A 25,529-nucleotide genomic window follows, 5' to 3' on the forward strand; every position below is an offset into this window, starting at 1 on the left:
AATAATGCAAGAGTTGGCAGGGTGTAATGTGACAGAAACATGGCTTTTCTAAACCAGAAGGCTCCATCGGGGTGGAATTACAAAATTTTGCAAGCACGCACGAAAGAACAACCATTCGGTGTTTTTTCTTGTGAAAGCCAAAACATATTTTGTCGTGGACTAAATTTCTGACACCATTATACATAATAAAGTGTATTTTTCCAGAAAGACCAATAAGATGATTGGTCATAGAACACGCCTTGTGCACTGCCAACTAAGTTATAGTGGTACACGTCTCACTGCAGCAATTGCACCAAAGATATAAACGCGTAAATCTCTGGGTTTTCATCCTCATGAATTCTGACTGCCGGATCCTCTGTATGAGGAACTGTAACCCAATATTAATGCCAAGTATAAGCACTTCTTTATGTTGAAAAACGTATGTAGCAATGATGCTCAAGCCTTTTTTAAAAATCATTACCACATTGTAAATAAGTGCAAGATGAATGAACATGCAGTTCCAACGTTCGTTTCCAAAGTTTAAATACACTAAGAACATTGTTAATCATTGTATTATTGTGCTACTCTTGACATTCATTGTTTTCCTAGTATATTGTGAAATTCATCTAGAGTGACCAACCATCCCGAATTTTAAGATATTGTGTTGATGTACGGCACGGGACGTCATTTATCCCACAATTGTTTCGTTTTCTATCTGAACGAATTTTCGTTTTATTGTCATCGGTACCAATTTTCACAATATGCGACTGTCCTCTCATCTAGTTAAAAAAAACATAGCGTCACAATTGTCAACAGTATAATCTTTGAAAGAGCCAAGAAGTATGTTATAGTATCTTTAAAGAAGCGTAACGGATGTACCTTCCGACTTAGGAAATACCGTTAGTCCGTAGCGTGGCGTGTGCGGCCATTTTGTAGCACGAGGCGCATCAATACAGAGGTGCTGTATTAACTCGATATCTTCAAATTTTTGTGACTTTTAAAATGGATTCGGCTTCGGATATTGATGACTGTGCTTCTACTTCGCCACACACACACACACACACACACACACACACACACACACACACACACACACACACACACACACACAAGAAAGCCATCATTTAAACCCCAGACGGCAAAAAGGAAAAATAAACGCGTACCTATAATTATAAAAGGAAGTGCTTGTCTGTGTGTCTGTGTGCCTGTGCGCGATGGCCAGCAAAATCTACAGCACGCAAAGATCTGAAATTTTGAACATAGGTAGAAGGAAAGGGGTCCGAATGCACCTCGAGGCCATAATTTTCATTTTCGCTTTCGTTGGTGAGTTATGAGCGAAAAACCATCGGAAAACGTGCATTGGGATATGACAATCCAACGTGCTGTCACCAAGATAGAGTCGCTGTCGCTAGGCAACGTACATAAGATAGGTAGAGAACACAATATTCAAGGACCCATATTAAGTCCAGGGCGTAGGAAACCAGTTTTGGTCTTATATGGTGTGACGCTGTTGATGGTGATTCGTCCGTCGGATCTGGACGTAAAGTTTGATCTATTCGAGAGGAGTGGGCTATGTGCCGACGGCGGGTTTCATCCTCTTCATTCTTTTTATCATATACCCTAATGTTATTCATTTCATCTCATTAACTCATATGATTAGGTTGAAGTCATGAAAGTCGTCCAGTCGTAAAAATTCGCTACGAATATTCATCTAATTTCATACCCAAACCCCGTATAGAAAGGAGACAAGGGTTGGACACTTACACATTTAGAGGAAACATATATGACACAAGATAGACGATAATAATAAACAAAGAATAATACATAAATCAGTCAGGATGCCATTGTAAGTCCGTGGAATATGAAGCCATTTTCCTTCAATCCATTATGTCTGTCTGTCTATATGTCTGTGTTCATGTGTGAGATACCCAGCCAAATCCACGGCAAACAAAGATCTAAAATGATTGTAATAGGTGAGCACAGGTTTTCACCTAAGACGCATGCCTGTGTCTGAAAGCAATTCTTGCTCCAAGACATGAAGCTCAAGAATTGTCCGGTTTCCTATAAATTGAAAAGTCTATCGACACGACATGTCATGTAGATGCGGCTGTCAACTACACGACAGATATTTTGAACAATTTGGAGTAACTTGGAGTACCCTCGAACATCTTGGGGTGGACGATTGTGGCACCGATTATCCTTCTCAGGAATATGAATCCTTCCCTCTGCAATGAACACGGCTCTGAAACTGATGACGAATATTATTGAAGCCACCATCATGACTGAGCATGCCGAGGGCGAAGTAGTATTCCATTGAGTAGGAAGCCATGTTCGGCGAGCGACAGGAGGAGCCATCAGCCCGAAATATTCGGAAGTGTATATATGTATGTATGCATGCGAAGCCCAGTCAAATCTATGACACATGGAGGTCTGAAATTTTGACATAGGACAATCGCTTAAATTTGTAGGACTCCATCTTCGAAAACGGTGCTTTTGTCATTGTCAACTGTACGTGGTTGTTCAAGAGTTCGAAAGGCAAACACAATACAGCATACATCTTACCTCCAATGAAAGGACATTATTATATTTCATTCCTAAGCTCTAAGGAAACAATATATTTTGTATTATATAATATGGTCTTTTACACGGTTTTAAGGTACCATCCATCAACCCGGTATCTTAACCATAGTAACAATATAATAAAAATAATATATTTCATGCAATTTACGTCAAAAAATGTAAGTTAATAAATATAATGCTTTAATTTGCTTTTAAATAAAGAGTTTAGAAACATCTAACGGTTGAATTACTAAAATCTGGCAAAGCCGCGGGCACATGCTAGTGTGCATATAACGCAAAGAGGGAAAACAAAACGGATACTTGTCTCCTGATAGAAGTAACGTCCACAAGGCGTTTTTTAAACTTTGGAAAAAGATGTTCTGTGTTTATCATGGATGAAGGGTCTTCTTCTTCTTCTTCCTCTAATCTGTTTACCTTCCAGAGTTGGTTTCTCCCTTGGACTCAACGAGGGATCCCACCTCCACCGTCTCAAGGGCAGTGTCCTGGAGCGTGACATTGGGTCGGGAGATAAAACTGGGGAGGATGACCAGTACCTCGCCCAGGTGGCCTCTCCTGCTATGCTGAACAGGGGCTTTGGTAGGGGATTGGAAAATTGGAAGGTATAGACAAGGAAGAGGGAAGGAAGCGGCCGTAGCCTTAAGTTAGGTACCATCCCGGCATTTGCCTGAAGGAGAAGTGGGGAACCAAAACCACTTCGAGGATAGGTGAGGTGGGAATCAAACCCACCTCTACTTAGTTGACCTCGCGAGGCTGAGTGAACCCCGTTCCAGCCCTCGAACCACTGTTGAAATTTCGTGGCAGAGCCGGGAATCTAACCAGGGCCTCCGGGTGTGGCAGCTAATCACACTAACCACTACACCATGGAGGCGTGTAGGGTCTTCACATAGAAAAATATAAACTGTAAATGAAGATGAATGAAATGTATTGTTCTATGTTATGACATCAGTAAGAGTAATCTTCGTTAAAAAAGAGGGGAACTCATAAGACAATGCTTTTGTAAATGTTTCACGTTTTGCCCTTTTAAAGTTGCAGCTGAAAATGTAGCTGTTCCTTAAAATTGCGGAACACCTGGTCACCTTACATTCATTGTGTTTCATCTTTACGATCCTGTGTTACACAGGATACAACATTAAACGATACTTTATAACGAGATGTACCCACAAGTTACATTGCCTGCTTCTGATACGTAATAATCATTTACTACTCTGAAATGGAGGAATACATGAGCCAATATACGTTTCCTACAGCGTGATTTCAAACTTTGAAATTGAATTTACACAAAAGTAGAAAAATGTACATTTATTATTTTCCCCCCATACCATTCAATTACAATCAAAAGTTTAGAGAGTAGTCTTAAAAGGAAATTACCACGCTTATGAATAACAGGATAGTAAGTTTATCTTCGTTAATAACAACTACAAACGTAAACGCTGAGAAAATATTTATATTATTTCGTGCTTAAATTCAACCTAGAATTTCTTATTCCCCTTGGACCCGATGTAAGTCCACAGATCTAAAGTACTTTTAGAGTACTGATTCAAACGTATCCAGTGTGGTGTACATTATGAAATAAAATGGAAATTATGAAAGTAACTCTTATCTTATGTTGTGTAGGGAATCAAAAGATATCAATAGACTTTTAAGTTATCGCATTTGAATAATGGCGAGGGTAATTAGGGGAAGAAGTAAGAATATACAAGAGAGGACGTATAAGTCAAAGGTAAGACCTCAATTAGGGTATGGATCCGAAGCATGGAACCCTTACTAATATAACTTGCATCGAAAACTGGAAAAGATCAAAAGAAATACACAGCAATTATTTCAGAGTAATTTATGACAAAAGAGTAAAGAAAATGTTGCTGACTTAGGACTTAGAAGATTTGGGAGTAAGAAGATGAGCTGGTCGGGTATGCGGTACGTTCCCAGCTGTCAGAGGAGAGCGGGCATGGAATGACACTACTAGACAAGCAAACGTGAATATAGTTTACGAAAAGTAGGGGAGATCATGTTATTAAGATAAAATTGAAATCCAACGTGACAAATTTGGGAATATATTCTTTTATAGGAAGATTAACTTTTATCATATGTTCGGTAAATATCCAATTACTTCGAAATCATTTGAGAAAGGACTAGGCAAAATACCTACAGGAAATTTCCCACGTGGGTGACAGCGTTTTAGATTATTTATATACTAACTGATTGGCTGATGACGGTGAAAATGAGTGGGTGCGTATGAGCAAATAATCTTCTTCATTCTTGTTCTACCGCTTCTTCCAGCACGTGTGGGCTCGCGAGTGCGAACTATTTCTCACGCGTGTATTTTTCCCTATTTTACGACAGGATTCTCTTCCTGAATCCAACTCTTTTGTGGAGGGAAGTGATTACAATTCCGTGTTTCTATGGTAGTTGGTAGTGTAATGTGTTGTCCGAATATGAAAAGGACACTGTTGGGACAAACACGAACGCCCAGACTCCGAGCCAGAAGTATTAATCAGACGTGAGTAGAATACCCAATCCGGCCTGGTATCGAACCCGGGACCCTGTTAACCAAAGGCCACTTCCTTCCAACTCCTAACGCTTTCCTGTCCCATTGTGGCCATAAGACCATAACCATGTGTAGTTAAGGGAAAGAGTAGAACTTCTACACACCAAGCGAGCTAGCCATGCAGTTAGAGGAACACAGCTTTGAACTTGCATTCGGGAGACAGAGGGTTATACCCACAATCGGAAGCCCTGAAGGTTGTGAAGGGAGATTCAAATTAACTCACGTGGAAACAAATCGAATTCCTTTCTCCAAATTTAAGAAGGCTATAAGGACTATCTTTCTTTTCTCTCGATGCCCCTCTGTCAGCAGCTGCGTGACTTGAATCGTATCTGTAGTACCATAATCCTTCAGGAAGTCACATAGGTTTCATGAGATGGTAATGATGCTGCGCAGACAGGTGTCAATGACACGCTGAAATAAATTCAGCTACTCAATTATAATAGAGAATAATTGCAGTCTGTACTCTTTGAAAGTGTTATATATTCGTGTTGATAAAAGAAGCTGATAATATCAGTTCATTAATTTACGTTTTGCAGTGCTAATATAACATTATTATAAACTAATTCGTGAAAGTGCAATGTTAAATCGCGTGATATTAAATGGAACATTGCGAATTCCAACCGCTTTAATTACATAACACCATTATTCTCTGCTGTGTTCTCTCCAAACGGTGAATTAAATAACACGATATGTATTTGATCTGCAGGTGGTGCTGAGCGGGTAAAATCATGTATTTCATGAGAATTATGTAGCGGCCCAACTTGTATATTAGACTGGGAATTTAAAAAATATCCGCCTGAAAAACACGCATAGTTAAAAATGTTAGCAATTCTAAAGGCTACATTTTTTGTTTGATGTGCTGATTTCAAATATGACTAATTCATCTACCTATATTACTCAAAATATTATTATTTGAAAAGCACATAAAACTTGTACGTTCCTAATGGAATTCATTTAGCAAAATAACGTCCAGTCCTTTGACATTCACAAATTGTATTTTTAATTCGTAAAAAAGCTCTATGTGTACCGTTCATTTATTTAATTTTCCCTAAATCATCCTTTTTTATACTTTTATTGCTACGTTCTTTTTTTCTCTGATTTCTGTGAAGTCCAGGAATATTATACTTTCACATTGACGATCTACATAGCTTAGCACTTTCCGTCCTTCTTCTTTCTTTCTTTCTTTCTTTCCTTCTTTCTTTCTTTCTTTCTTCCTCAATCCATTTACCCTCCAGGGTTGTTTTTTTTCCTATGGACTCAGCAAGGGATCCCATCTCTATCGCCTCAAGGGCAGTGTCCTGGAGCGTGAAACTTTGGTTCGGGGGATACAACGGGGAAGGAGGACCACCCAGGCGGCCTCCCCTGCAATGCGGAACAGGGGCCTTGTGGGGGAAAAGGAAGATTGGGAGGGATAGACGAGGAAGGGGGTAGAAAGCGGCCGTGGCCTTATGTTAGGTACCATCCCGGCATTTGCCTGGTGGAGAAGTGGAAAACCATGGAAATCACCACTTCGAGGATGGCTGAGTAGGCAATCCAACACCCTCTACTCAGTTGACCTCCCAAGACTGATTGGACCCCGTTCCAGCCCTCGTACAACATTTCTAATTTCGTAGCAGAGCCGGGAATCGAACCCGGGCCTCCGGGGGTGGTAGCTAATCGCACCAAACACTACACACGCTTCTTACATGAAATAATTTAAGGAAACGATTCTCTACAATCGCCGGTGAATCGTAGGGCACAGACTAAAAATACTAAATACTAAGAAAACCTGCAATTGGATCACCATGTCTCTCAATAAATGCTAAAACACACCCGTTCCTTCGTTAACGACTTGTTTTACATGTTTTTTAGGTCGTTTATCGGCTATTGAACATGGGAATTGCAATATCATGAAAGGAAGGGACTGCAAAAGAAATGAAGGACATGGACCAATGCCTAGAATATACGTAAATGTTTTAAAGCACGTTTCTAAGCAGATCCTTCATGGCCTGTACGGAGATGACTTGGTTTTTGCTCTATCATTAATAGTTGGAAGTTGTTTCTTCTTTCCAAGAGCGAAGAACAACGTAAAATCCTCCCATTGATAATGTCATTCTTGCGCTAAAAAAATCGTTATTTTAATATACAGCTTTGAATTTGTAATTGTTTTCTTGTTTTCGTTTTTTCAGCAAATAAAGTTATAATGCATTATTTTGTTTTTTTTCGTATCTTTTCACTTCATATCACTCCTGTACAGTTAAAATCACTCCTTGAATTTTTAAGGAACTGATAACAAGAGATACAGGGATTTTTGAGAAGGTAAGGTTGTGTTTTTAAATACTGCATTTCTTTGACCTAGCTTACGGTATTCAATATTAAGAGAAGAATATTAAAAGTGTATCAGCATGAAACCTACATCAGAGAGTAACTGTGTTACAACGTGTACGGACACCAATATTTTCATGTCCTTTGAACTAAGGTAGGAGAAATTCCGACCGAAAATTTTATTACTACGAGGAATAAAGGAGTAGCCTAGCCTCTATTTTGCTCATTTTCGTGCAAATCAAATTGTTAGAGAAATTAGAGCAACCCGTACTGATGGTGAGCTCTGCTTTTTATTTCTTCTTGTTATATTGATTTATAGAAGTGAGTGTTATGGTTAGTATAGAACAAAGCCTAAAAAACTGAGAGGTCAATAATCAAGTGAGCTTACAATTGTGATATGTCTTGGGTTTAGTAATATTGAAAACGACTGTCTTTTCACACTGAAAGTTAACGGGACTGAAAGTAAGACCAATTCTAATATGCAGAACTAAATTCATACATTTTACAACTTTAAAATAAAGCTATTGTCAGTAGACAACATTTGGGTATTAATTATAAGTAATGTAACTTATTCCTCTACTGTTTCGATGAATGAGGAAAAGAACTAACGAATCTTGCTGATCAGTACATGAACATTTGGGAAAACAATGGCGATTGGAAGTCAACTACAAAAAAAAAAAATATCAAAACATACAAATATTTGTGTGGAACAAAGGATCTCAAAAATACCTAGGAAGCATAGTGCTAGAAATTACAGGAAAAAACACGAAAGCTGCCGTATTTTCAGCCATCTATAAGTATGCAGGTAAAGCCTTGTATTATTATAACTTCTACTTTTGTACGATAATTGTCTCTATACAATAATTACGTTTTGTGGGATGCAGTTAGATGTAAAACAATCCCTATGCTTTGGCCGCTTTCGAAACACTTTGAACCTACTTCTCCTGAAGTTACACTTGCATGGTATCAAACGATCACAGTGTTAATGATCTCATCTGTTATGTTAATGAAAAATTTGTCAATATATCTTAACTACAAGACAAAGACGTATCATGGGCTTGCATTTTGCCGGTCCGGTGGACTGAACTGTACGTGACTGACCTCAATAGGTGCAGTGCGGCCAGTATAAATTATTCGGGGGATAGTGGGCTCGAATCCCACTGTCGCAGCAGTGAAGACGGCTTTCCGTTGTTTCCCATTTTCACACCAGGCAAATGCTGGGGCTATACCTTTATTAAGGCCACGGCCGCTTCTTTCTCACTCCCTGGCCTTCTCCGTTCCATCGTCGCCATAATACCTGTGTGTATCTGTGCGATGTAAAGCAACTTGTAAAAAAAAATATATATATATACACGTCTCTTCGTATGAGTTCATCGGACTTATTGTACTGCCTGTACATCTTGAATGCAGTGCTAATTTCGTCTTTGACGCTATCTAACCAACGTCATATTAATCCTTCTCTTATGCCTATCTCCCATCATTCCATTTCGTACGATGATTTTTAGGAAGTTTCAGTAATAGCATGCACCGAAAATATTCTACGTGATTCGTACGATTTGTTCCAAGACACACACTTATATATTCGTATACAGGAAATCTGTAGAGCTATTATTAATGTTCACCCTAATACAGCCAGATATATAAAACTTTACTTTAAGCCACTTTCTCTTCGGGCGCTGTTAGTATGGTACTATAGGGTACGTGATAAATGGGACTGATATAAAGACAGAACTCTTTTCGACATTATACAGCCACTTAAACTAAGTTATAGCTGAGGGGTTTAGATCTTCTCTTATACTTTTTGCGTCCGTAATGCCAGTAAAATTTGGAATTTTGCCAGTAGGGTGGGATGAATCGATTTTCCTCACAAGAATACTATAAATGTGAATGAACACATGTACAGAACACAGACACAAGTCATTTCAGGAACCTGTGTTCGCCAAATCCCTAAGGTAAGTAGGACTTGGTTTATTATTATTGTTATTATTATTATTATTATTATTATTATTATTATTATTATTATTATTATTTATTATTATTATTTCATTATGCCCACTAAGAAGCGAGTTTTAACTTATTTTTCTTCTTCTCTTCCCAATATCTCTTCATCCTCTCGCTGTTTTCCTTTTTACGCTGTTCACTCCATCCTATATTTAATTTGGTAGGCTTTACAGAAAATTTGCATTTGTATAATGAGGTTCTGTATTTTACTCTACCTTGAATGGTTTATTCATTTAGGTCTTCACTGATTTATATTGGCAAATTATTGTGATTTTTCGCTGATAAAGCTAAGTTTAAAATTGTCTTTGTGAGCCTGTTATTATCCATTCTATATACTGTAAATGACCACAAAATTGTAATAGCCATTTCGTTTTGTATCTAGATTTTTCTGTAACTTGATAGATTTCATGTGATTTGTTTTTCATCCAAATTTCATTTTTGTGTTTTGGTCCTAAGAATTTACTGAGGATGTTTCTTTCTTGTTTTTAGAGTATCCATATTCGAGATTTGCCACCAATTATAAGAGTTTCAGATACATAAAGTGCTTCTCTTTTAACAACTGTGTTATAATATCGAAGGTTTGCCTTTTTGAGTTCTATTATTGTACCTTTTTCAAGTAATTTTGTAGGCTCTTTGAAGTTCTGCATTTTTTTTTTTGTTAGCTTGCTGATTTAATCCTGCTGGTACAATAATTCACCTAGATAATTAAATTTGTCTGCTTGAGCGGTATTTTCATATTTGGTGATTAATGGTTGACTGTTGGAGCATGATTTAGTCCCTTTGATACACTTTGTCTTTTCATATGATTATTATTAGGTCGATTTCAATGCGTGAGTTGGAAATAGGACTAAGTGTATAAGAAGGTGATGGGTAAATGTGGAGAAGATATGGCAGCTAATAGGAATTGGAAGCGTTTACTGGACACCTGTGCTGCTATGGGATTAGCAGTTTACTCGTACATTCTTCAAGCATAAGATTACTCACCGCTACACATGCGAAGGTTGGGGGGGTATCAGATCCAGTACATACTATAGCATAACAGATTTCGACTTCAGGAGATCTGTTAGGAATATGCAGGTATTCCGGAGTCTTTTCAATGATGCCCACCACAATTTTATATGTAGAGATCCAGTTATCTCGGGGCTAAGAATTTAGGAAGTGAAATCTGTCTGCACTGGAAGAACTCTGATGGGGTTATGTGAGGAGAATGGAGGAGGATAGGTTACCTAGGAGAATAATGGAGTCGGTCATAGAGTGTAAAATAAATAGAGGGAGAAAAAACGACGATGGTTAGACTCAGTTTCTAGCAATTTAAAGATACGGGAGATGGAACTAAACTAGGCTACAGAACTAGTTACGAAGAGAGAATTGTAGAAGTGTTCAGTTGCTTCACAGAGGCTTGCAGACCGAACTCTGAAAGGCATGGCAGTCTATATTGAAGATATACTGTATGCATGTTATTACCAAATATTTATGATTAATATTAGGCCTAAGTAGGGATCGTTGTTGCTCAAATAAATCCCAGAAGAGATATAAAATGTTCACCAAACTTCACACAGCGATTCACTATCGACGATCCTTCAGCGAACAAAAGTTTCGTCCAGATTCGACCCCAGGATGTTTGTCGGTGTATCAAATTGCTACGCAACTCTTACCATTAACGGGGATTGTTGTTATTGTAATAAGTTCCACAGGTGTTACCCCATATACATCAAAATCTAGGTGTGCAGTGATTCATTACTTCCACTCTATGTGTGAATTTCTTTTTTTTTTTTTTTTGCTAGTTGATTTACGTCGCACCGACACAGATAGGTCTCATGGCGACGATGGGACAGGAAAGGCCTAGGAATGGGAGGGAAGCGGCCGTGGCCTTAATTAAGATACAGTCTCAGCATTTGCCTGGTGTGAACATGGGAAACCACGGAAAACACTCTATGTGTGTGAATAAAAGTTCAGTCCTGATTCGATAACACAAAGGGGTCCGTCGGAGCCATAAATTGCCATGCAACTCTTGGCAAATTTTGTCAGAATCCATGACGTCACGAATTGAAAGTGTCCGTAATATATGTTTTAATTTTTTCATTTGCCTTAATTTGAATTAATACTTTTCAGTCGTTTTATTCATCAAATTCAGTAATATTTTACAGTACTACATTTCAAAGTTTTTCAACTCGTATTATATGTTAATTTGATGCCATAGTTTTGGTCTCTTCTCATAAGCTAAATATCAGTTCTGGATTATCACCATAGTTAGACGATGTGTCCATGGATGTAGTTGGTCACACGACAATAACGTGAAAACTTCTTTTTTTTTTTTACAAGTCTCTTCATGTCGCACGACACAGTTAGGTCTTATGGTGACAATGAGATAGGAAAGGACTAGGAGTGGGAAGGAAGCGGTCGTGGCCTTAACTAAGGTACAGCCCCAGCATTTTCCTAGTGTGAAATTGGGAAACAACGGAAATCAATTTTCATGGATGCCGACAGTGTGGTTCGAACCCACTATCTCCCGAATGAATGCTCACAGCTGCGCACCCCTATCCACACGGCCAACACGCTCTGTACCTTCCCAAATTGGGAGCCCCTGGTGCTGCCTTCAGTCACCTCTTACGACAGGTAGGGGACGAATGGATTGCATTTACCGCTTTCATCTCCAATGAGTGTTGCCAATTAAATAAATTATTATTAAAGGGAAATATCGTTAAAGGATATTTCCGTACAGAGGAATAATTCAGAGTGTCGTAGTTATTCCCAGCACTGTCTTGGCGTTGATATTAAAACGAAGCATCGTTGGTGTCACAATCACATTCCTGCTTGTTCTCTGAATTTTAGAACAACATAATCTCATCGTTTTGCTGCATGTTTCAAGCAATCAAGTAAATCTTCTTTTAAGTCATGTTGACAGCATCGCCTGGTAGTCATTTCCCTCTGCTAATACAGCTATGTAGCTGTCGAGAACGCCAGTCACTGTAATTTATTACTTCCGTGGCTGAAGCAGATCTGCTGACGGGACGGGGGCTGGAGTTACAGGGAGTTGACATGAAGCTACGCAATGAGGTGCGGAGGAACTGTGCAAGGAATGGAAGCATATTAATAAGAAACTGGAATGAAATGCTGTTTATTTGGTTTCTGTAACTCGTACGAGATATTCGAACTCATTACCTCTATGAAAATCCACAGCCTGTTTCCAGTCACTCGACCGGGTCAGGAATGGAATGAATGTAGCCCCCATCTAGCGGTGAGGATAGGAATTGTGCCGGTTGCCGAAGCTTGCCGCACTTCTCTTGGGTAATGATTAATGACTGACAGATGGAATTAAATGATATTGGAGAATGTTGCTGGAGTCCAACTCGTTGGATGAATGCTCAGCGTACTGGCCTTCGGTTCAGAGGGTCCCGGGTTCGATTCTTTTGGCTCGGGGACTGGGTGTTTGTGTCCGTCCTAACACTCCCCTCTTCATAATCACTCAACACACTACACTAACAACCACCACAGAAACACGCAATTGTGATTACATCCCTCCATATAGGGTTGGCGTCAAGAAGGGCATCCGGCCGTCAAACAGGGCCAAATCCACATATGCGTGACGCAGTTCACACCCGCGACACCACAGGTGTGGGAAAAGCGGTAGGAAAAGAAGAAAGGAGAATGTCGCTGGAATGAAAGATGACAGGGATAAGTGGAATACCCGGAGAAAAACCTGTCCCGCTTCCGCTTTGTCCAGCGCAAATCTCATATGGAGTGACTGGGATTTGAACCTCGGAACCCAGCGGTGAAAGGCCGGCGTGCTGCCGCCTGAGCCACGATGGCTGACTCCGTACCTCTATATATATTTCAAATGCATTGTATCAATTAATTACTTTCGAAATTGTTTGCAATTGTTTATAAATATATTTTATATCTGTTAGGGTACAGCAGTGGTTTAATGTCGCACAAACCAATTTAAAGTTTTCTGTGGCACAAGGAAAGTAAGGGGATGGATTAGGGAGGGAGTTGGCTGTTGCCCTAATTAAGGGGAGACATGACTGAAATGTTGTGATTCCAGAACAAAAAATCGAATTTTCAATTTTAATCTTAAAAATTCCCCAATTCTTCCTCGTTCAAATCCGCTTATCTCTTTCAACTTAACGCCATTTTTGAAGCTCGAAGTACCGAATTTAAACGGTAGCGTCACGGCGCATATAAAGCGACCATACGCCCATTCATCTCACGTTGTCAGACAATATTGGCTTCAAAATTGCCATTAATGCTTTCACGGCCCGTACTTATAGAAATGCTATAGGCTTTTGGGCTTATGCCGTGCCCTTTCTCGTGATCAGTCGAGATTATTTTCTGACGACGCAGAGCGAAGTTCTCTGCGAAACGTAAAGAATTTCACCTTATTTCCTCCAATAATCCCACTGGAATATATATACCTTGTAGAAGGCCTACGCAGTGCGTAAGAGGAGACAGAAGTCTGAGGGAGTAAGCTATAGTCCAGTTTCTTAAAACATTCAGATGCATTTTTTGTAGCTTAAAATACAAAGGTTGGAACTTAAATAGTGGTAACTATTTATTTACAACAGATACAAAAGAGTTACATGTTAGCAACCTTTACTGTCCTTCAATTTAGTCACCAGCGTTGTGTATGACCCGTTGCCAGCGATGTGGAAGTTATAGTATAACTTTAGCAGGGCCTGTTCTGTTGATGCTGCGAATGGAGCGGTCTACTTTCTGTCGAATCTCTGCAACAGTTCTGAGATCACTAATCGCCTGGTTTTGATTATTGTCCAGTAACGCGGCAAGAGCATGTACTTCTTCTTCACTGGCGCTCGTAGGACGACCTGCCCGATGCATGTCCGCCACAGTTTGCCGACCATCGTTGAAGGCTTTTACCCAACGTGCCACTGTTCTGTAAGGCAATGCAGATTCCCTGCAAGCCTCTTGAAGACCTTGATGACAATGTCGTACTGTACGACCTCTAGCTAATTCAATTTTGATCCAACTCCGTTGTTCCTGTTTGGAAAACATAGTGACAATGTTACGTTAGACCGCTAGCTCACACGTGACTGTGTTTCTCTCGCTTGTGTGCACGCAGCTGATGTGGGAAGCGCGAGTCCATTTGCTCTGAGGTAAGGTAGGTACGTAACCAACGTGTGCTATCAGCGACAATATTAGATTCCGTTGCATAGCGTCTCCACAGCAATCTTGCCACTATTTAAGCTCTAACCCTCTCGTATTATCAGCTCGTAGCCATGTGCATAATGCACCTTGTAACAGAGTTCTTATCAGATTCACCTGCTATAGTTTCATTATGAACAATAGCAAAAGTACTTCTGCATTTTATTATCAGTTAAATATTTAAATATATATTTTATTCTCTAAACTGCACCAAACCAGAGTTTTCCTATTGTATGAGTAATGAAAAATAAACCCAAAAATAATTAAAGCTCTGGCGCAAGGCGCATTTTCCATGCAACATATAAAAAATAAATATTATTTGTCAATAACTTCCCAAGAAATTAAGAAATTAATTTCAATGTTTGTGTGGTGCTCTATCTTATTAATACATGCTTGTGTTTTAAATTTGGTTATGACGAGTGGTAAATTGTAGAGGTTCCAATTTTTATTCGTGATTTCCCTGACGATTCAAACCCAGCATTTGCTGGTGTAAAACATAAAACCACGGAATATCATTTTCAGTGCTGCCGTCCGTGTGGTTCAAACACACCACTCCCGAATGAGAGCTCAGAGCTACCTAATATGATTTGCGCAACTCACTTGCTGGGTCATAAACGTCACTGTTTACATTTTGCTACCATATTGTCAGATATCAAGACTGAATGAAACGAGTTAGCAATCATAGCTGAACATGCAGCACTTACGAAAACACAGATATAGTCGCTTTATAGGAGTAATTACACATATAAAGATACTGAACTAAGGTTTACATTTGATGTTAATTATTCCTGTATAATACTGGTAGTGCTATATTTCGAGGCAGGTTGTACAAGAACGTATAAATCTGTAAACCTCCCGTCGATATTAAAGCCCTTCTTTTGAAGGACAGTACTCATTTTAAGATCATTTAGGAAATTGTTCTTCGTAAAAGTGTTGGAAATAATCCAAATCTAAATGGGTGAAAGAGGTACTGAACATTTACGATAGTCGAGGAAACCTTACCCACCACAATGATACATAAAATTTATGACCTAATAATCTTTCGATGTTTTCTTTTATAGTCGTGAGAAGAAATTGATTTATACCGATCGTATCTAAGACGTGTGGGTATATTATGATTATGATTATTATTATTTTATTATCTATTCAGCGATGTGTAGAAGACGTGATTCTGTGTCTTCTTTCGTATTCATTATTTACTGTCAGAGTATCACTTACGACCGACCAAAGGTCCAATATTTTCAAGATGAATTATGGTAAGACACAGTAACTGCAGTAATGAAGGTTGTTCAGCTGACACCGAACGTTCCGTCTGATTGATATGGTATTCGTCGACCCAGCACCAGCGGATAAACGCTAAGTAGAAGAAGACTCCGCGGTACTACTCCAATATTAACAACCACGGTTATCAATATTCGAATACGACTGTAACCTCCAACGTTATTCCGAAAATATCGCGCAGAATGGCAGATTGACGCCTCTCTCACCTTCTACCCAACGAACACCGGGAGTTTACACGAACGACTATTAAAATGCCATTACGATATTCCCCTGCTTGCACGTAAATTGAAACGAATTTTAAATTTGATTTTTTACAGATTATGCAACTCTTATTGTTCGTAGTGCATGTTGCATTTCATGCATTTATTAACGTATATAAATTACACACATGGGTGAAGTAATGGAAAGGAATAGAATTTGAAAGTTCTGCAGTAAAATTGACAACCCGCTTTGGTGGGTTGTTAAATTACCGAGCTCGATAGTTGCAGTTGCTTAAGTGCGGCCAGTATCCTATATTCGGGAGATAGTGGGTTCGAACCCCACTGTCGGCAGCCCTGAATATAATTGTCCGTGGTTTCCAATTTTCAGACCAGGCAAACGCTGGGGCTGTACCGGAATTAAGGCCACGGCCGCTTCCTTCCCACTCCTAGCCCTTTCCTGTCACATCATCGCCATAAGATCTATCTGCGTCGATACGACGTAAAGCACCTTGTAAAAAGCTTGTTATTAAACTTAATACTTGATACTCAATTCAAAGGATACACAGTGTGATAAGTAATGTCTTGCAACTGACAATACCTTTTCATGAACGAACCTGGAATTACAGCGGATAAGAAGTCATCCAAATTCGTCTCAATTAAACACAGTTGTTCACTATTTAAACAGGTGCTTTGAGTTATTTGAATACTGGCCTGGGAATTGTAAAAGCAATAGTGCTGTCAACTTATTGCCTCAACATTTCGAGCGAGGCTTAGGGAAGTTCCCATTAGAACGAGAACAAAGCCACAAAACTGGAGCTCAAAGACTTGAGTTACTGTAAAGTGAATCTCACAACCGTATAATCAAAGAAGGGAAACAAGTGCTGGCTTCTTGATTACGTTTCATCTTACGACAAGCAGCTCAATTTGAAATGGTGGTAGCTTAATTAGATGAGCTGTTCACTGATAATATATGAGATTCCGTATATTGTGTGAAAATTCACTTACCTTCGTATTTACAAGCTTAAAAATTTGAGGTGTACCCAGTAAAATACAAAACTGCTAATAAGCATTGTGTATAGATACATTATGGCTAGTGGATAGTCTTACAGAATAAAACAAATAAACTTGACAGTGCTACAGCCCTGATGAGTTATGGCTTCCCAAGCCACCACTGCTCAAAATGAAGACTTCAATATTTCGAAGGTGACGTGTGGTCAACAATACGACGAATCCTTTCGGTTTTCTCACAATCAGATAACTCCTCAAATGTCCTCCTGTAAGTTGCTATTTCCTTTTTTGCTAGTTGCTTTACGTCACACCGACACAGATAGGACTTACGGCGACGATGGGACAGGGAAGAGCTAGGAGTTGGAAGGAAGCGGCCGTGGCCTTAATTAAGGTACATCCCCAGCATTTGCCTGGTGTGAAAATGGGAAACCATGGAAAACCATTTTCAGGGCTGCCAACAGTGTCATGTAGGTTGAGTGGACCTCGAACTAGCCTTCATATCCAGCTAAATCTCCCTAGTCTCGTAGGGAATCGATCCTAGTGTCCCTCAGTAAGTGGCAGGTTGACATAATTAAGGTTACAAGTTCACTGAAGTGGTGTTCTACTTCATGATTTCAACACGAATCTTCCATTTTCCAGCCTGCTGAGTTTACTTCTTCTGTTAGACTTGTCAGCGCACAGGGGATTTAACATTCTGATGTTCAATTGGCTGTCTACGTAGACATCTACAAGACATGAACAGTATTACTTTTTAAGTTCACTTCATGGTGACCAGGACACTCTGTTAGCATTGATAAACACTACCTAAATTATTGAAGCTAAGAAACGTTTCTATTAAAGTTACCCTAACCTAAATTGAATGTGACCGTTTTTACAAAATGCGGTCTCCAAAGAAGTACTGTTATGGAAATATTTATCGAACAACAACAACAACAATAACAATAATAATAATAATAATAATAATAATAATAATAATAATAATAATAATAATAATAATAATAATAATTGTACCGGGCGGTACACCTCCACGCCGCTAATTTAAAATGTGCGCCAATTGAAACTCCTCTGCTGGAGGAAGTCTGAACTTTATTGACGGTATTAATTTTCAAGTTTCTCAGAAGATGTCACTAGCTGGAAATTTTAGAGTTTTTGAACTGTGTCATTTTCGACGTATTTTTGTTTTGCTTGTAGTAAGAAGTGTGAACTTTCTCTTCTAGAGGACACTACTGAAGATCAACAATAGTGCACCCTAGTGCGGAGTGAAAGAACTGTTTTTTGGAGAAATTTTTATTTCAAAAGTTTGTTTCTTGTTAAATTTCTTTCTGTTATTGTTTAAGTTGGCTGTATACCCCTCTCTTCCCCCTTGTTTTGTATTTAGCCTATCCCTAATTTCCTTTCTTGATTTCCGACCAATCCGATGTATCTTCCCCCAACTTGAATATGTTGCTGTATCCTACCCAATAAAGAGTTTGTGGGAGGGTGTTCTCATTCCCCTAACGCCTCGAACCTTCCGCGAGAGGATATAAACTGCTGATTTTAGGGTCTCCGGGCCACTTTTGTTCCATCTTTCTGTGTGTAAAGTACATAGCAGGGGGCGGGAAGCGCCTCTTTCTCCGGCAGCGGTCAACAACCAGGTAATGGCCGATTAATTACTTCTTTTCTTGCTTGCTCAGCAGTTTAACTCTCGGGGCGGGTCCGAAGTTTTAACATTATGTAACCTTACTTAAAATGTAAAGGAACTTGTATCCATTCCATCTTTTAAACTGTATATCGGGATAGAGAGTGCTTAACCCTCTCGAGCTCCCAATCATATTGTTTTGAGGTGAACTTATTTTTCTCAACCTATTCTTCGTTAACGTAAAACAAATTGTTTCTTTCCTAAAGTCACCTCCGTAGTATGGGATTAGCCCTTGCATCCGTGGCCTAGAGCCAAATTAGGTTTTGAAACAAGTGTATTAGGAGTGCAGTTCGCCTCCTCTCAAATTGTTATTTTAGAGGTCATGTAATTTCCCCCTTTCATTTAATAGACCTCATTAGGTTGGGTATTTTACCCCTGTGTCTACGTCCAGTAAGGACAACTTGAAGGTGGAGTTTGGTGTGGCCTTTGATGGGCTTAAAGTTGAGAGCGAGGGGCTCTTTTTCGATAATTGAGTGTTGTATGCCTCGTGGAGGCTTTTCAGTGTAATTTGGAGCAAGTGCTCCTGAGCATGAATGGGGTTTTCTGCCCCTCTGTTAATACTTATTTTGAAGTAAGGTTGGGCTGATTGCCCAAGCAATGTGAAGTCGGGGCGCGAAGCCCAAATCCTGTAAATATTGTAACTACCCTTTTGACTTGCTACTTTGTACCTGCCATGCTTGTTATTTCTTTATTTGAAAAGAAAATATAACCTTGTTAAATTTTAAATTAATTTTACTTTCGTAGCTTGAGACCTATTCACCACCCCGCACCTTCTTTCACGCATAACTACCACCAAAACTCGGTAACAATAATAATAATAATAATAATAATAATAATAATAACTGTACCGGCAGGTACACCTCTACCCCGCACATTTGAATTTTCCGCCTTAAAGTACTCCTCTACAGGAGAAATTTTGAACTTTAACAACTGTATCAACTCACAAGTTTTCTCAGAAGATGTCACTACCGTAAATTTTGTGATTACGAAGTTGTCAGTACTGTGTGGAGTTCAACTTGTTTTGTTTTCTATTGATCAAGAAGTGTCGACATTCTCTGATAGATGTCTCTACAAAAAAACTATGACCATGCACCCTGGTGAGAAGTGGAAGAACTTTATTTGAAGAAATTTTGTATTCATAAGTTTGTTCTTCACTAAATTTCGTTCTTTCATTTGTGGGTTGGCAATATTAATCTTTTCTTTTCGCCAGTTTTGAATAGAGCCAATCCAGAATTTCTGTAATTAATTTTTGACCAATCGTGTCTTTCTTCTTCTTCTTCTTCGATTTGGATGTGTAACTGTAAGCTACCAAATAAACGCCTGTGGGTGTGTCTTAATTATTCACGAAAGGTCTCGAATCTACCCCGAGAGTATAAAACTGCTCATTTTCCTGTCTCTCGAATACTCGAACTACATCTAGCATTGTGTATGGAAGTGTAGCTGGAGGCGGGAAGCGCCTCTTTCATCCGGCAGCAGCTCTTTAACAAGGTAATGGCCACTTAACCATCTTTATTTCTTGCTAGCTCAGCATTTTAACCCGCGGGGAAGGTCCGAAACCTTTATTATGTAACCTATCTTCAAACATGTAAATTGCCGTCACTATTGTAAAACTTCATATAACTTTAACTGTAAATCGGGGATAGAGAGTGCTTTACCCTCTCGAGCTACCCTTCATTTTGCCTTGAGGTGACTACGTTTTGGTAACCTTTTCTTCCTTAATGTATTAAATGTTCTTATTCGAGTCACCTCCATAGTTTGTGAATAGCCCCTGGTTCATCGGCCTAGTGCCTCTTAGGTTTTAAAAGATTTCATGTAGGAGAGCAAGTGCACGCCTCCATTCTACTTGGTGTTGCGGGCCATTAACTTAACCTATTATTTTTCTACTAAGGCCCATTAGGTTGGGTACAAGATACCCCTGTTTCTTTGTAAGTGTGCCTTGAGGGCAGTTAATAGTAAAGTCCGTTGTGGCCTTTGATAGGCTTGAAAAATTGAGAGCGGGTCAGCTCTTTCTTGTATTTGGATATGTGCCTCTAGGAGGCCTGACAGTGCTAGGTGGGAGCAAGTACTCCAGGTTATTAGGGGTTTTCTGCCCTTTGATAAATATGTGGGTGTGAGCCGAGAGCTCAGGAATTGTAAAAAGTGGGGTTTGAAGCCCATGTCGTTAAAGTGTCTCTAAATCATGGCTTTACTGGTCTTGTACCTGATTTGTTGACTTGTTGTTATTTGTTGAATGTTCAAATTCTATGTCAAAATTGTTATGTTTTGCTAATTTCGAAACATATAACCTTTAATGCAATTTTAATCAATATCTCAGCTTTCTAGTTAGACCCATTCCAGCCCGCACCTTCTTTCACCTCTGCTGTTCCACGGGTATCCCCGTAACAATAACAATAATAATAATAATATAATAATAATAATAATAATAATAATAATAATCATAATAATAATAATAATAATAATAACAATAGCGTGTAGCCTCCGAACGGGCCTGACGCAGGCTTTTGAGTTGACGTCATTTAAGTGACCTGCGCGTCTATGACGACGGAACCCTTCCGATGATAAGTTCCAATTATGAATACGGCACAAACACCCCCTGCCCCCGAGCCATCTGAATTAACTAATGAAGGTTAAAATCGCCGCCCCGGCCGGGAATCGAGCCCGGGATCCCTTAGGCCCATAATTTGTTCTGATCTAGAAATTATTATTAGTCTTCACTTGCTTACAGGTTAGCTCAATCGTGTATTTTTTAACAGCAGGAAATCTGCTATAGGCCCCGTAGTGTTTGGTGTGTTGTTGACATTTACTAGAAAAATTAGAGAAAAGGACATCGTCTAGTCCAAAACGTAATGAGTTACCATATCACATTCTACAATGTGCAATGAGAGTAGGCGAAAACTCTGTTTCTTCTTTCTTTTTTTTTACTTTTAGAGGCAGCACTTGATTACTGTATGATATGAAGTATGATAAACTCCATAGTGCCTTAAGTAATATTTCTCTGTTTAGGTGTACAAATAATTTTGGGAATATATTCTCGTGAAGTAATCGTCATTCTAACACAATAGAGATTCCATTGTGACCATCCTCGGGACTAGAAACCAAATCTCACACTCTTCGGCAGAGTGCCTTAACAGATTCCACTAAGATGGTCAAAACGCGAGATAGAATGGTGGTGGTGGTGGTAATTAGTTTTTTAAGAGTAAGTAAACCCGGGCATCTCTGCTTTATCCCTTAAAACACCAATCGGAGGGAACAAGGATATGATCTGCCATTTCGAGGAATGAAGGCATCAGTGAAAGAAAGGGAGTAACCACAAAAGCCGTAAATATGAAAGGATTAGGACATCGCTAATGTAATACCGTAGTTGTTGGTAAAGAACAAGAATTGATCTAGGGAGGTCGGATAGGAAAGCTTAAAGAGAGGAGCCTGGCACATGTACTGATGAATTGGTCACCAAACTAAGCTCCAAAACTGAAGGGCCCTGGGTCCTCTTTTATTCACCTATCACTACAGGCACGGGATACTCAAGATGCATTCAAACGTCTCACACACACGGGTACTTAAATGGCCAGTCTTCAAGATAATTCATTATTTCAGTTGGAGTCTTACGATTTAAATGTCTCAAATTTAGCAGAAAGAGAACGTCAGTGATCATTTCTTCTCACCAAAGTAATGTGTACTGTCTCTTTTGAAATGTTCAGTTATAAAGCTTATTCAAAATAATCCTCTTTTAATGATTTATTGATATAGTAATGTACACTATCTAGAATTAATTTGTATACGCCTAATTAAAATATTAATTAAATTTAAATTATATGAAGGTTCAATGAATTTTTACTCAATATAAATTAATCACAGATCATTTACATTCAACTGTCCAATATTTTATAAACGGTACGCACCGCTGGCCTATGTGTACTATATTTCCAAATATACAAAACTATTATATCTAGTCTAAACGTAAATCGAACGAAATTACATGTAACGTCTTTACAAACGACAGAAAGTAACAAAACTATCGTATTTCGGTGCAAAATAAAAACGACATTGCACGAATGATCGTTGAGTTATATAATTGTTTCAAATAATTAGGTTTTAATAATTGATTCCCTTCCTAACATTTCTGATTTTCTTCTGTTTCAATTAATTTACAAAGATCATAGTAGATCCTACGTTAATGCGTACGTTATACGTTCAGGTATTCGAGTACTAATTACGGGTTAAGTGAACTGTTGTGCATTGTTATCAGCGGAATTATGACCTTTTAATACCATCTGCGGTGATCTTCTATGGATGAATTTCACTGATCTATGTTTATAATACTATGCATTCCGTAGATTTAAATATATTTCGAAGAATACATTGACATTATCTACAATATTATTCGCCAGACAGGTAACTCCTTGTAACAGTATAACATAAGACTAGAAAATTTAATATATTTCTGGTAATTCTTGCGACGCAAATTGTTTCAAATATATATATTTGAAATTAAATTACAGTGCAGCTGTAGATTAAATTTAGTATATGCAATAGTGGCCTGTGCTGTACTTGTATGGAACATGTCTGGACGTAGATGGGGCATCACCATTTACAGCGACAGCGAGGCAGCGTTAGCACTATGCGGAGAATGGCATGGGAGTGCCAAAGGGTGTTAGATAAGCTGTGTGAACTTAGCCCGGTTACCCTGTCATGGGTCCCTGGGCACACAGGAATAAGTGGAAATGAAGAAGCTGACATACTAGCGAAACAAGGCTCAAAAGGTCGCTTCATAGGACCAGAGCCCTTCCTGGAGTGTCACTCCGAAGTGTGGGACTGGTAATATCCCAGTGGACAAAACAGTCTCACTTAGACATTTGGAAGAGGCTAACCACAGCAAGGCAGGCACGTGAACTTACCAAAGGGCCTAGCCAAAGTTATAAAAAGGTCCTAATAAATTTGAATAGGACCAGAATACGAATGGTAGTTGGACTGTTGGCAGGCCTCAGTACCTTACAGAGACACCTACACATCATGAAAATCAGTCAGCATCCGATGTGTAGAAGATGCGGTAGGGAGGAAGAGACCTCCGCGCATGTCTTATGTCAGTGAGAGGCTCTTGTAAGAACTAGACATCGATATCTTGGCTCACATTTTGTGAGCCTGGAAGACATCAGGAATGCCAACATCCGGACACTGGTATCCTTTATAGGAGCACTAGGGATGGACTAGGCAAACCCGTTTAAGGGACACAAAGGGTCTTCACAGACCTACGTCTGGATCCCTGCAAAGGCAGAGCTCACCCATTCCTTATCTATCTATCTATCCATATTAAATTTAGAGAAGGTGATTCCAAACTCATGTTAAAACCCTCAACACAGTCAAGAATCGAACTCGAAGTGCTCTGAATAGAAGACCAGTGTGCTGACTATTCAGTCAAGGAGCCAGATATGGTATTATTGCAACATGATTAAATGTACTGTAATTAATCATTCTAAAATACAATAAAATTTGAACTGTGACTACTCACCTATGACGGTGAGATTGACAAGGCTGTTGCGAGTTGGAGACTTCTTAAAATCCACACGACAGCGGTAGCTCCCCGCATCACCTTCACGGACGTTCTCCACGGCCAAATGCGTGCCTCCTGATTCTGGCTCATCTGAGACTCGAAAGAAGGAACGTCCTCCTAACGTCTTCTCATCTGCCCAATGTGTGGCTTGCTGGAGAGAGCGCCCGCGCAGGTCTAAGCTGGAAAGAAGGAAAATAGCGTGGTAAAAGTATTGTTTATAAACAATATTCAGAATTTCCTCAGCCAAGTTTTCTGAGGGTGCGCAAACTTGTTGCTAAATTTATGTCAACATATAGTCTCACATATTTCTGGGAACAATTGTTTTCAAAGTCGAAACATAATAAATCATTCTGTTGAAACAAACTTACAGATTGCAATTTGAAGTGTGTACAAGAGCCAGTAAGTGATTGAAATTATTGGTAATGTGTGACAAGAAAATTCCCACCCGTCTGAAAGGAAAAGTCTACAAATCCATGGTCCGACCAGTTGCACTCTATGGGTCGAAATGCTGGCCTACAACTAAAAAGCACGAGCAGGTTTTACATGGTACAGAGAAGAAAATGTTACGTTGTTCACTAGGTCTTACGAGATTGGACCATGTCAGAAATGACGACGTCCGAAGGCGACTGGGAGTGGCACCTACCCTAGAGAATATGCGAGAACCACGACTTAGATGGTACGGTCATGTCGTCCGAAGTTCTGCAGACTTAACGATACATACGGTCCACCAGTTTGATCCTGGAGGTTCTCAATGCCGAGGTCGTCCCAGAAAGCGATGGTTCGACTGCATTAATAAAGACATGCATCTTGCAGACATCAGTGAAGCTAAAGCCCTTGACCGCAGGAAGTGGAGGATGGCATGTTTTAAAGTTGACCCTGCACCAGTGCGGGACTAAAAGCTAGGAAGGAAGAATAATAATAAGAAGAATGTCTGAAATCCGAAACAAGAAAAAAATTGGTTGAGGCCATTAACTTTAAAAGCATGGGAAAATCTGAAATGAAATATTAGTATTTCGTCATTTCTTTTTTTTCTTTATATCATCATAATTTCATTCCTTATTTCTCTATACATTAAACAATAAAATATAAATACGAGTAACAAAACGCCAGCTTCTATGACAGGTCGTGTAATTGGCATGCCTGAGTCACGTCTCCCAAACCAAATCATGTACTGTCAGTTGAAGATCGGACAGAGAAAACAGGGTGGGCAACAAAAACTCTATGAAGATGCTCAGAAGGCAAATC

General features: G+C 39.3%; 1 protein-coding gene across 1 annotated transcript in view; it reads right to left on the reverse strand.

The window, feature by feature from the left end:
* LOC136875950 (nephrin-like) overlaps window positions 1–25,529 on the reverse strand; it is a 698,420-nt gene that overhangs the window by 648,489 nt on the left and 24,402 nt on the right. Inside the window, exon 2 of the mRNA XM_067149568.2 lies at window positions 24,243–24,463. Coding sequence (XP_067005669.2) covers window positions 24,243–24,463 — 221 coding nt within the window. The remainder of the gene's footprint in view (window positions 1–24,242; window positions 24,464–25,529) is intronic.

The sequence above is a fragment of the Anabrus simplex genome, chromosome 6, assembly GCF_040414725.1.
Source record: "Anabrus simplex isolate iqAnaSimp1 chromosome 6, ASM4041472v1, whole genome shotgun sequence".
In the NCBI taxonomy this organism is placed as follows: domain Eukaryota; kingdom Metazoa; phylum Arthropoda; class Insecta; order Orthoptera; family Tettigoniidae; genus Anabrus; species Anabrus simplex.